Here is a 12,219-nt window from a genome sequence, read left to right as displayed (position 1 = left end):
ATTCTCTTTCCTCGATAGCTCTTACCGAAATCGAGTACACGCCAAGGGCACCATGTCCAAATTCAATTTGATCATCTTTATTCTTGATAGACCAATGGACACTTTTTAAACCACTATGTTCATCAAATGCCTTAAACTTCAAAACCATTTTTGAAAGATCTTTTAAACTGTGAACGAAAATCTCCTCCATTCCATCTCGTATCAGCCACGCATCATTAATTTCCGGTGGGGATGCGTCAATGTAATGAACGACGCCATCTTCTAACTGATGTCCTGTTATGTCAAACGCGGTTATTTTGAATGATATTGTGTTTCCATCACTCGTTCCAGAAACGTTGATGCACAGGCTCTGCTGAGGAAAATTTGGCACAATGCGGTTATTTATCACAGAGGTAAAATCCTTTTGAACGTTGAAGTGAAACTGAGTAATTCCGTGAATATTAGTTGTTCCTGAAACATTGAATACCCCGCTTGTCTGTTCATATATGCCTATAAAATGGCCATGAACCCCTGGATCAATAGGACACATTGGATTGTAATGTATAAACTTGTTGTTATAAAACCTGTTTGTCCAATTGTAACAGAGTTTACTGTGATTAATTTGCCAAATAAAATTTGTCTTTTCCGAAGCTGATGTCACCCAAAGTTTATTTTTTTCATGGATTTCAAGTCTGGAAGATGCATCATATAGAACGAACCTGCGAGCTTGTTTTGGATTAAGCGCTACATCGACGACCTCGACAACAACGCCGTACAACATAGGATTTTGAGTGTGGGGAAGATCTATTAAAAAATTGGAACAGTTATCACACATAGTTCGGCCAATTTTTGAGGCATGCTTCATTTTCAGAATTCCGTTACTGTACTCCATTTCATGGAGGTAAATCTCAAAATGGCTAATTCCAGAAGAAAACTTTGAAATTGCTAAGACGGAATCAAAATCCTCCCAGCCTGTGAATGAGACATTAAGTGAGGTCATATTGGTGATTTCTGCAGATAATTGCATCGGAGGATAACTGCATGAACCAATGTCCGCGCAATGTCTTGGAGGTATATCGTCAAAGAAGTAACACAATGCTCTCTCAGCTTCTGTGGTGCCATATGTATATTTCCCAGTATGAAGAGTAATATATCCTCCAACATTTGCTTTGTATATCAAGCAAAACCTAAATAAATAGAACAAGAAACCCAAAGTCGAGACACCTTCTTGTCACATTTCATTCTCAGTTGAGTGAATATGTAGTTAAAATAAATCAGTTTATTATGGCCCTATTGCTCAAAACACTACCAGTTTTCAACGATTCTCATCCAGAAATATACTGATGCTTGATATCAGATTAATAAATCATTGAAATTTGGGGGGAAAAATTAAATGGTTACATATCATTTTGACAGTGTCTTGGCAATTCAACTGATAGGCATTTTTTTCTCCTCATGATATTTTTTAAACCATTGCATCAGTATTTGAACTGAGAACAATTTAACTTTTCATCCTTAAGAAAATCTGTGCACAAAGATGTGATCAATATTAATGTCCACTACATGGAAATGTTTTTGATGGTTCCTTGCTGTTATCGAGATTTTTTAGAATTCTTTTCACCATGTGTGGAACCCCCTTGTACCCACATAATACACATCATCCCCTGCTAAAATGAGTTAAGCGAACTTTGGTATACAGATATAAGAACTTTAAAAGAAATTTTGTCTTTTTATGCCTATACATGTTGGAAAGAGTTTTAAATGACTCCAGCCGATTTTTATATTCTAAGATATTTATATTCATTTACTCTCTGAAAGACTTTAAATCACATAAGCTTATCAAATCTTGGCATTGGTGAGTTTACATGAAAGTGAAGCAACATCCTGTGTAATCATAACTAATATTTCTGTTCATGTATTATGTAATACCTTTCGCTGTCATGGAAAATAACTGAATTGGTCATGTTGACGTCTTTTGAGACTAAATGCTGGTAAACAGAGGAGCTTTTAATTGGACTTCTTCCAATAGTTTGATCCGTATCTACATGTACAATATAACATGATATTTTAGAAAAAAAACTTGATGATTACATTGAAAATGTTTATTTATTTTCAAACATCAATAAGAAGACATATTTGTTTTGTTTGAATGGACGTTTGAGCTTGAATACTGTTCGTTATCTCGATATATTTCATATTATCTTTAACCTGATTTAGCTCTTTTAACAAAGTCAATGTTGGCGTGTAAGACTCCGAAATGGAATTCTGTATATGAGGATAGTGGTGGCCGGAACCCTCTGTGTCTTCCGTCTATCATCACATGCGTATGAATAAATTCGGGTTGATATTTTCCGTAAAAATCCAGTTGGTTTGCACAACTAGAAGATCCGTTGGTTGGAGATTGTGCCTTCTCTCCATAACTATCTTTAATTTCCATTTCACAAGTCATGAAATCAGGAGTAGTATAACCTAAAATAAGTTATTAAAATGATATTCACGTAATTTCAGAGCTGTTGTAGTCATATTGAGCGTTGAAAATATCAACATGCTCAAATGTGTTTTAAAATTATTCATATTGAGTTAGAGATAAAAATCAAAGAAGTTTTTTAATATCGTTGGAAGTGTCACTTACCGATACATAGACCATTGATTAATTTAGAAACTTTCGTATGAAGATCGTAGTAGTCGTTGGATGTAACTTGATAATCAGCGTTGGGGTTACTTGCAATTGTCCCTAAATTTGATGAATCGACATCTCCTCCACTTCCCATCGCAAAAACATAAACACCATTTCTTTGAATTGAAGTTGATTGCCAGGAGAAAGAATCGTGGGACTTCCCGTCTGAAATTACTATTACAATGTCCAGCCTATCAGAAGGATTTGAATTCATTAAATTTTGAGCGTCGCTCAGTGCATTTCCAATATAAGTTCTTGTGTGGCCTCTATATGGTGCTCCAGTTATAGCTGATTTGATTGAATATTTATTATTGTATCTGTCGAAGGTGAAACGGGTTGAAGTACTTGAACCGAACGTCATTAGCGCAATTCTTATGTCATCAGGACCAATTGTCATACAGTCGACCAGCTTTGCAGCAACTTTCTTGGCATATGTGAAACCGGAGGAGAATACACTGCTGGAATCATCAATCAGAAAGAGGATATCTGTCTTCAAACATTCTGGAATAAAGAGTATTGATAATTGCTTATAAAGCCTTTATGCCATACATAGCTAGTTAAAGAACAAGTTTTAACTGAATGGAGTGATTGCTTAAGATTAACATGATAATTTCTTATACATACTTTTCTGTTCCATAATTGAGCCTATAACACAATGTGACCCTTTGCATGCACAGTTAGAAGGAAGTGAAGGGTTTATACTGGCTGAATGAGAGACGAAAATTGGATAAAGGCGTTCATTATGTAAACAAATCTTAATCAAAATATTGATAATTAATGATGAAGCAACAAAAAAATCAACACGGGTTACTTTCAAGATGCTTTATTTGCTTTATTTTGGACAATTTGTGTAAATGGTCTTGATTGTCTGATAAACCAAGAAAAAAAGAAACGTATTCATACAGTTAAAATACTAGAAAAAAAAGTCAATATCAACAACATTGAATTTCTTTTTTTTTTCCTTTTCATTGTATAAATGTCAAATAAGAAGACAATGAATGAAATTGCTTTCTCTATTGGTATAATTCACAGCTTGGTCTTGATGAATACTGGATATCATAGATTCTGTCATTAACCACTGCATTTTGCCTATACATGTGTATTGATTCAGTGACATTTCTAAAAGGTTGTAGAGGGCCGACCAATGGCGTACCGTAATTCACTATATATCATCAGTTTTGCTATTTATATGCTTATGTAAGTAAATTTGACGTTCTATGAATTTTCAGTGGCGAGCCTCACCAAATAGTACTTGTAAAACCTAGACAATGACAAAGTACTTTCTGCATGACGCATAAACATAAAACGTGAACAATTGATTTTCAAAAAGAAAAAAAGGAATTAAAAGAAATGTCTGTTCATCTAGCTATTTATTTGTCGAAAGGCTGTATCAAGGTTATAATTCATGGCTGTTGATTAAAATGAATTCAAACTTTAATTTATATTGCCATGGACCTAAACATGTATTAAGATCTTGGCGCAAAGTCATTTCTTAAAGTCAATGTAAATGGGAAAGGACAGTAGAATGATGTCCGCACTAGAAATTTTAAAATGTTGGTAAGAATGAAATCAAATGTTGGTATGCCATTGTCCAAGATGTTGAGACTTTCTCATTTCTCAAAGGTCAAGTTCACTCGCAGTGGGACAATGAAATGTAAATAAAGATCTTGTCTCAAGGACAACCTCAAGATCAAGGTCAATTGGGAATGAAATCGTGGAATCATGTTCGAGACATAAAGAAACTTAAAAACTTTGCTGGAAATGATATGGGATATTGATGTTCGCTACACGTGTGTCATGACATTCAATCAAATCACAGAGGTTAGGATTACACAATGCTGGCAAAAAAATATTTGCAAAAGATGGAGACATTTGAGTTCGTTAAAGATAGATATCGTTTCTACTTAAACCAAAGTTCATAAGACAACGAATTATCATTTAAACATTAATAAAAAGGCTAAACTGCTTTCAGAAACGAACATACTTGAATCAGAAAAAAAAATTAAATGTTTAATTAAAATGTGTCTGAATTACTGATATCAAGGCTTTTCATTGAAATGTTTAGGGGTCGCTATGCTAACAGATATTTGGTATGTCTTCTTGTACACTCGTAGGTTCTGATTGTGGCGGATTATCAGTTATATACCTAAAAAGGAGAAGAAATGGATTAAAGACTTGTTTTTTCCTTTAGATTATTCATTCTGAATGTTTTAACTCCACGGAAATTTTTTCAAATTACTGTACCTGACTTGCTGTTTGATTTCTCTTCTGTATCTTTTCTTTCTTCAAAATAATCACGATATATAGCAGCTGAACACCAATTATAATAACGGTTCACGATTTTTCCCTTTATTTACACAGCAAACGATCAAATACGAAAATATGAAAATAAATTCACAGAAAATGTAGCGGTCTTTCTCCACCTGAATACCTTAATGAATATATTTGTTTTATTAGTAGAAGTAGTATACTTCGAGAATATCAAGATTTGTAAATCTTTATGACAGATTGGATATTTCTGCTTAAAAAGTGGGAGAAGAACCGAATTTATTAATTTTTCATGATTTTCAAATAAAATTGATTATGCAAATATTGTCGTAACTAACATTTGTTGAAATACACTTCCAATGCTTCAAACGACTTTAAACAACTCAATGCTTTACAGATATAAAAATAAACAAAACATGTGACATTACATTTTTCTTACTATTATTTTATATAATGCAATAATTATCAATTACTGGTAAGTTTAAGAAATCTTATATTAAAGTCTACCTCCTTTCATACAAATGTATCCTCTCAGGTTACTCCCACAAGAGAGATCATTCCATCTAAATCTCCTTTCGGTACTTGTACCATAGAATTGCAGACAATCCTCGTTATTGAGGTTATTTGGCTCATCTAACAGACATATTAACATTTTAGTACAATTTTTTACTTTTGTAATTTGAATACTAGTACTAACTTTTAAGCCTGGATGAATACTTTTCAGCTTATGCACAGTTATAGACAATTGTCCTATAAAAGGGTAATAGCAAAATTCAAAGACATCATGATCATTGATTAATACGTCATATTTAATTTTGGTGTTGAACAAATAAATGTTAATTAATTTTAGACGCGTACTACCTTCACAGTATTGAAAAGGTTAATCAATACTCACTCGATTATTTATTTAAAACTAAGGATAACAAGTTATCACGCTACCATTAAATTTTGTAAATTATTTTACCTGGATACCAGTTTGAATATGTAAAGGGATCTTCACTATCCACCCAAAACCATGTTCCTTCAGTTACTTCATCAGTTCCACCAATCCAAACGTCATCACTACTGATCACTGGAACAAATTACAATAATAAACACGGCTACCTGATCAATACATAGAGCTCACGGCGGATGTGACCGATCGACATGGGATTCTGACTCCTCCTAGGCACCTGATCCACTTCTGAAATTTCCAGAGATCCAGCTCAATCATCCTTCGTTATCTTCACTTTTTTTCAGTATAAAATAATATACAAGGTAACAATAATGGAAACAGTTACCTTATAAAATAAAATATATTGTAACATAATGGGCACGCGGTTATCTTGTAAATAATTTACAAGGTAATATAATGGAAACGGTTACCTTCTAAAATAATATATAAGGTAACATAAATGACACGGGGTTATCTTGTAAATAATATACAAGGTAATATAATGGAAACGGCTACCTTCTAAAATACTATATAAGGTATCACAGTGGAAACGGTTATCTAAAAATCATACAAGGTAATACAATGGAAAACGATTATCATATAAAGCAATGTACTATATAATATGGAAATTGTCATCTCGTAAAATAATATACAAGATAACATACAGGACATAAATAATTTACTTGGTTACGGCAAAATTTATTTAAGAATATAAAAATGACAGACATTTATATACTAAGTATAGTCTTCATAATTTAATTGAAAACTTTGCAAAATAATTTGTAGAATGAGTATTCATTTAAAGAAAGTGAGGAAAACAAATAAAAAAGCTGATATTTGAACTTTTCTGCAATTTAAAAAAAAAGAAGAGTAAACAGATATGAAACACTGTATAAAAGTTTTAAAACATATCGACATAGAGCTTCAACCTCAAAGAAACTGAGATGGTGTGTTTATTTTGTTCTTCATAAGATATGTTTTTAATATGATGTGACTGTTCACGGTAGCTCAGTCGGTAGAGCGCTCGCTTCGTGATCGGGAGGTCGTGAGTTCGAATCTCGGCCGCGACTGACCTAAGTCGATAAAAAAATGGGTAGCAACTGTTCCTTCGCCATGCGCTCGGCACTTTAAAGTGAAAGTTGCGGTTCATTCAGATGAGACTTTAAAAACCGAGTCCCCGTGTCACGGAAGGCGTTCGCACGATAAAGATCCCTCAATGCTCAATGGCCCTGAGTGCCGAGTAAAGGTCAAAATTTGAAGCCCTTCACCGGTATATGGTGACGTCTCTATATGAGTGAAAAATTCTCCAATGGGACGTAAAAACAACATACAACATACAATAATATGATGTGATGACTTCACTTTTTCTATCGTCAACTTCCCTGATTTAAATAGGGAAACTTGACGATAGAAAAGTTGAAATTTTGTTCTAGTCACAATTTATATTGTTTAATTGGACTTTTAGCATGACAACTGTTCGTATCCTCACATTTCATCAAGCTCATTTTACCTTTAAGGTTGATATTTGGCCTAACCCCTCCCCCCTCTCTCTCTCTCTAAAGTAGAAAGAGAAAAAAATGGTTCTTACAATGTTTTTTTTTCTGTTGTTAACTAATCATATTTGATGATTGGGTGAATTCCTCATGAAGATGATAAATAGTTTTCAAATTTGTTTGTACTTAAGACAACATCTGTAAATGAAAAAGTGAAGATAAGGAACAATGATTAATCTCAAAATACTACAAAGAATTCATATTTGTAAGCAGGGCATGAAACAAGGACCCCTGGAAATTCCAGAGGTGGGATCAGGTGCCTATGAGAAGTAGCATCCTATCTCGACCGGTCACACCCGCCGTTTTCAGTATGTATTGGTCAGGTAGAGGGAATATTCCGTGTGATAAACTATATTTGCAAACAAGGTCATTATAACGAACATAGAATTCTTGAAATGCTAACTAAGATTACTGAAATCCCTGTGAAATCAACTTATTTGCCAGTAGCCTACATCGGTTTAAAACTTAATCGTATCCAGAGCATGCTCTTGCATATCGAATCCGATGGGAGACGTAACACCATATACAGAGGATAGTGGAATATTACAATAAATGACTGAGACTGTATCTGCATACAACTTGCTCAGTGGCAACTTAATACATGGTATTAAGCAGGCATTGTTTTTATTTAAATGATAAGAAAATGGCTTACTGTTTCACCACAAGGACTCTCATTTTGTACACATCTTTTAATCAGTGCCCTGACTAAAATGACATACCGTTACTTTGCAGGAAACTCTGTACTCCACTATTTGTCACACTGGCTAGTATGCCTCCAGAATTCCGACAAGCCGATCGGGAACCTTGCCAAGAAATATCAGTCATGTACCTCTTATAGCATCTGTTTCCATGGAGTAGCCATCCATTGTCACAGTAATATGTGATACAACAAACACCTAAAACAGAATTCAAAATCATTCTGCATGCCTCATATGAAACGTCCTTTCATTTTGTTTTAATAAAAACTCATTGAAATAGAAATGAGTGTTTATTTGCTTTGAAGAGATAATTTATTCTTCCTTTTTTTCACGGTCATATGGCATACGCAAATTAAAGAAATTCCTTAAAACGAAAATCATAATATGAGCAAATTTGACCGTTGGCCTAAGATCTGTCTCCAGATCTTATTGAAATCTCTTTAATATGTTACTTAACTGGATACTGAAAATTGACCACTGATTCTTCATGTTGTTTAGCTTTTTTTTTGGGGGGGGGGGGGATACACTTTAGTACATGTTCCTTCAATAACTAACTTAATATTTTGTAAGAAAAAGAGACTTTGACATCATAAAGTTCACTCAATCATTTTTTTGTCGAGAAAAAATATATTTACCTAATTTAAGCACGTAAATATCAAATCAAACAAGCTAACATTGGTCGGATATGTGTTTAAGTTTTTTTAAGCAAGGACCATTTTTATACAATTTACCATGGGTGAAAAACACATATTTGAACACATAATTCTTCCTGCATGAAAAGACGAGCGTCAACTTATCTAATTTCTTTAATATTTTCAAAGGGATTTTTAGAACTTAAAAGTACATTTATTGCTTCAAAGTTTCCGTAATGATAGGCATATTTATTAGTTTGCATTATTTATATGCTTTCAAAGGAAGTAGAAACAATATATTCGGGAAATATAATTTCGTTTTACAAGTTCAATTCGATTATTCATCTTATATAAAGTATAACAAGTTTCTTGTTTCTAGCATTCGAATACAATTCAGAATGACAATAACATATGTATCTTACTTCTCCTAATTAAAAACTTGTATTGAACGATGTTTTAGCCATAATAAAATAAGAATGCATAATCAGGGCCGGACGCCAAAAACAATGACAATTTAACAAAGGTCAAACTGGATTAATTAAATAGCAATATGTATCTCAATATCATAAAAAAATCAATCACCGCCAAAAAAAAAAAAAATGTATTCTGGAAACTAATTTAATATATTTTTCACCTTTTGGTGACATAATTTGAAAATGTAGGAATACAAATCGAATGACACGATGATCGAGTTATACTGAAGTTAGACTCATAATTCATCAGCACAAGAGTTGGAAGATCATGGATTACAGGCATTATCAAAAACAATTCAGATTTAGAAAAAAAGAGTTTACCATGCAGTGTATCTACTGCTAAAAGCAATCAGTCTGCTCAAGATAACGTATACAAAACAATTTAAAAAAAAAAAAAAAAAAAAAAACCGAAGATCTCATTAAAAAATATTTTTATCACCTTGATCTGTTTCCTTATCATAAATTCATGTATCGGATATTAAAATGAAATTAATAATATAACATGCACAAAAATAGAAATAATATATTTTTAACATAAATAAAACTAAATGTACCTATAGGTCTTACCGTGGAGAAATGCAATTAAGACTATGCCACGTGAAATAAGGATAACTGGGAACATCATAGCTAGTGTACAACACTTCGTGATTGCTTCTAGAAAATAAACCAGCTATGTAACGAGACGTATACAACATTACTTCCTCGTATAGTTTAAAGTATACAGGTTTTAAATTCACTCGAATACTTTAATCGGACCTAAGATTGGTTTTTCATTTAAATTCTGTCGCCCGGTGGCGCAGTGGTTAGAGCGTCTGCTCTAGAGTCGCGGAGTAAGGAGTTGATCCTTACGTCGCGGGTTTCAATCCCACTGTGGGACGTGGAGACCGGTCCTTCGGATGAGACCGTAAAAACCGAGGTCCCGTGTCGCAATAGGTGCTGACACGAAAAAGATCCCTCACTGCTCAATGGCCCTTAGTGCTGAGTATAGGTAAAAATTTGCAGCTCTCCACCGGCAAGTGGTGGCGTCTCCATATGAGTGAAAATTCTCGAGAGGGATGTTAAACAACAATAGAAACAAAAAAAATAATACAAATTTCCTGTCCCGCAAAACAGCTTGTAACATTTCCAGTGAAACTCCTCCCATCCGACCTCACACTTAAAATTCAAAGTTCAAAGCAATCGTCTCTCTGGTGTCCAGTATAATTCAATATTTATATGGCGACTGAAATATTCTTCTGAAAACGCCTTCTATGCTGTGTCTATTCGAAGAAAACAAATAAAATTCAAATAGAACTCAACGACATTTTTTTAAAAATAAAAAGTGAAAATATTTATCAGCTTAGAATAGAATTGACTTACCTTTGATATCATTGAATATCACTGATTGTATAAACCAAGAACAAAATAGAACTATTCATATTCATATTCCTGCCCTACAATCAGTATAAAAATCAAGGAAGAGTGGCTAACATGCCGTCCTTTCAGCCTTTTCTGAAGTAGATTGAAATCAGACTCTTTTCCTGATTTTGCCTGGTTTGAAAACTGGGACGCCACTTTACAGTAAACGGTGAATAAACGTTTTGAAAAAAAAGTTTGAAAAAGATGAGTGTACAAAGTTATCAACCTTAAAAACAATTGTATATCGCTAATCAAAACATTGAAAAGGTCTCCCTAAGCAGAGAGTACAAAGAACATTTTGTCATTACCATGGTAGATTTTACAATAGCTAATATTTCTGATTTTACTCTCTAAATTAATATCAGATTGATTCTTTAATATAGAATTTTATTTCGCAAATTCATTAAGATTTTAATGTGCGAACACTGCCAACATATGATCTTGAACATGTAAAGAAAATACAACGTTACAACGTTAATTCAGAATTGCACTAGCTAATCATAATGTAAGCTTTGCTTGACTATTTGAAGGCACTACATCAAGTATAAGGGCACATAAGAATTATCGCTTTTTTCTGCTTATATTTTATAATTTTGTCAAAATCACGTTAGTTGGTGTGTTATTTAAAGTTGTACAAGATAAGAGCGGGGGAGCAATATATTATAGGTTGATCTTTTACTTTAAATGGACTTCTGAGCATGATCAGTGTTCGATATCTTAAAATTTCACTGACTTGCTCAACTGCTAAGCTGAGTGAAATTCTTAGCAATCATTATTATAACAATAATAAATCTTAATTTATTTAGCGACGTATATTTGTTTCTCTTTAATTTTTTTCAATATACATTTGCAGGTTTGCAATTTTTCAAGTACGCGTGTCAGTAATTCAGCCGACACGTATCAACCCATCACTTCCTGTTTAATATAATATGAGCTGAACTAATACCATTGAATGTGTTGGATCTGAACAAGTTAAGAGCTTTTTACTCACTTCTCTTATGTAGTATGCCTCCAATTTTACAAATCCTCTGTGTGTTTCCATTACCACAGTCACAAGATGCCGACAAAGGCGCTTGAATTCTCCCTATGTACATGGATTACAGAATATTAAATCAATTTTGAAATATCATTTCAACAAAGCCTGAGCTACTTTATTACGTTTTCACACAGCGTTGTTTCAGATACGTGTCATAGCTTTGTTTGCCGTCCCATTGGAATAAAATAACTTCAATGTTTATCATTCCTCTGCTCACTTAAATAAATTTTTGCTTCAATGATTATGATTATCTAAAAGATATACATAATTATTTAAGTGGAAAGATTTTCAACACACCTTGCAGAGAAAATTAAACAGATATTGCCCTTTCACATGGCTACTTTTTTAGGGGAATAATATTCATTATTTCAAGTGACAGTAATCTCTTACCAGAGTATTATTAAACCTGACATAACAAACATTACTAACAGTCGCCTTTGTAAACGAAGGCCGATATCAGCCTGTCAAAAATAAAATTACCTGGCCTAAAGTTTTTTTAAATGCATGTACATTTCTTGAAATTTGTACATGTATAAAATATACAAACCAAAAAATTACACTATATAATATA

General features: G+C 33.2%; 1 protein-coding gene across 1 annotated transcript in view; it reads right to left on the bottom strand.

Moving 5' to 3' along the window:
* The window catches only part of LOC133181615 (uncharacterized), a 61,569-nt gene that overhangs the window by 14,154 nt on the left and 35,196 nt on the right, over positions 1-12,219 (bottom strand). The window contains exons 5-8 of the mRNA XM_061316161.1: positions 2,612-3,157; positions 2,188-2,448; positions 1,909-2,020; positions 26-1,166 (exon numbers count right to left, since the gene is read on the bottom strand). Coding sequence (XP_061172145.1) covers positions 26-1,166; positions 1,909-2,020; positions 2,188-2,448; positions 2,612-3,157 — 2,060 coding nt within the window. The remainder of the gene's footprint in view (positions 1-25; positions 1,167-1,908; positions 2,021-2,187; positions 2,449-2,611; positions 3,158-12,219) is intronic.

This window comes from Saccostrea echinata, unplaced genomic scaffold (genome assembly GCF_033153115.1).
Source record: "Saccostrea echinata isolate AGI-Se365-2 ecotype Australia unplaced genomic scaffold, CSIRO_AGI_Sech_v1 ptg000009l, whole genome shotgun sequence".
NCBI lineage: Eukaryota > Metazoa > Mollusca > Bivalvia > Ostreida > Ostreidae > Saccostrea > Saccostrea echinata.
Note: the sequence above shows the minus strand (reverse complement) of the source record. Positions and strands in the feature narration are given on the sequence as shown.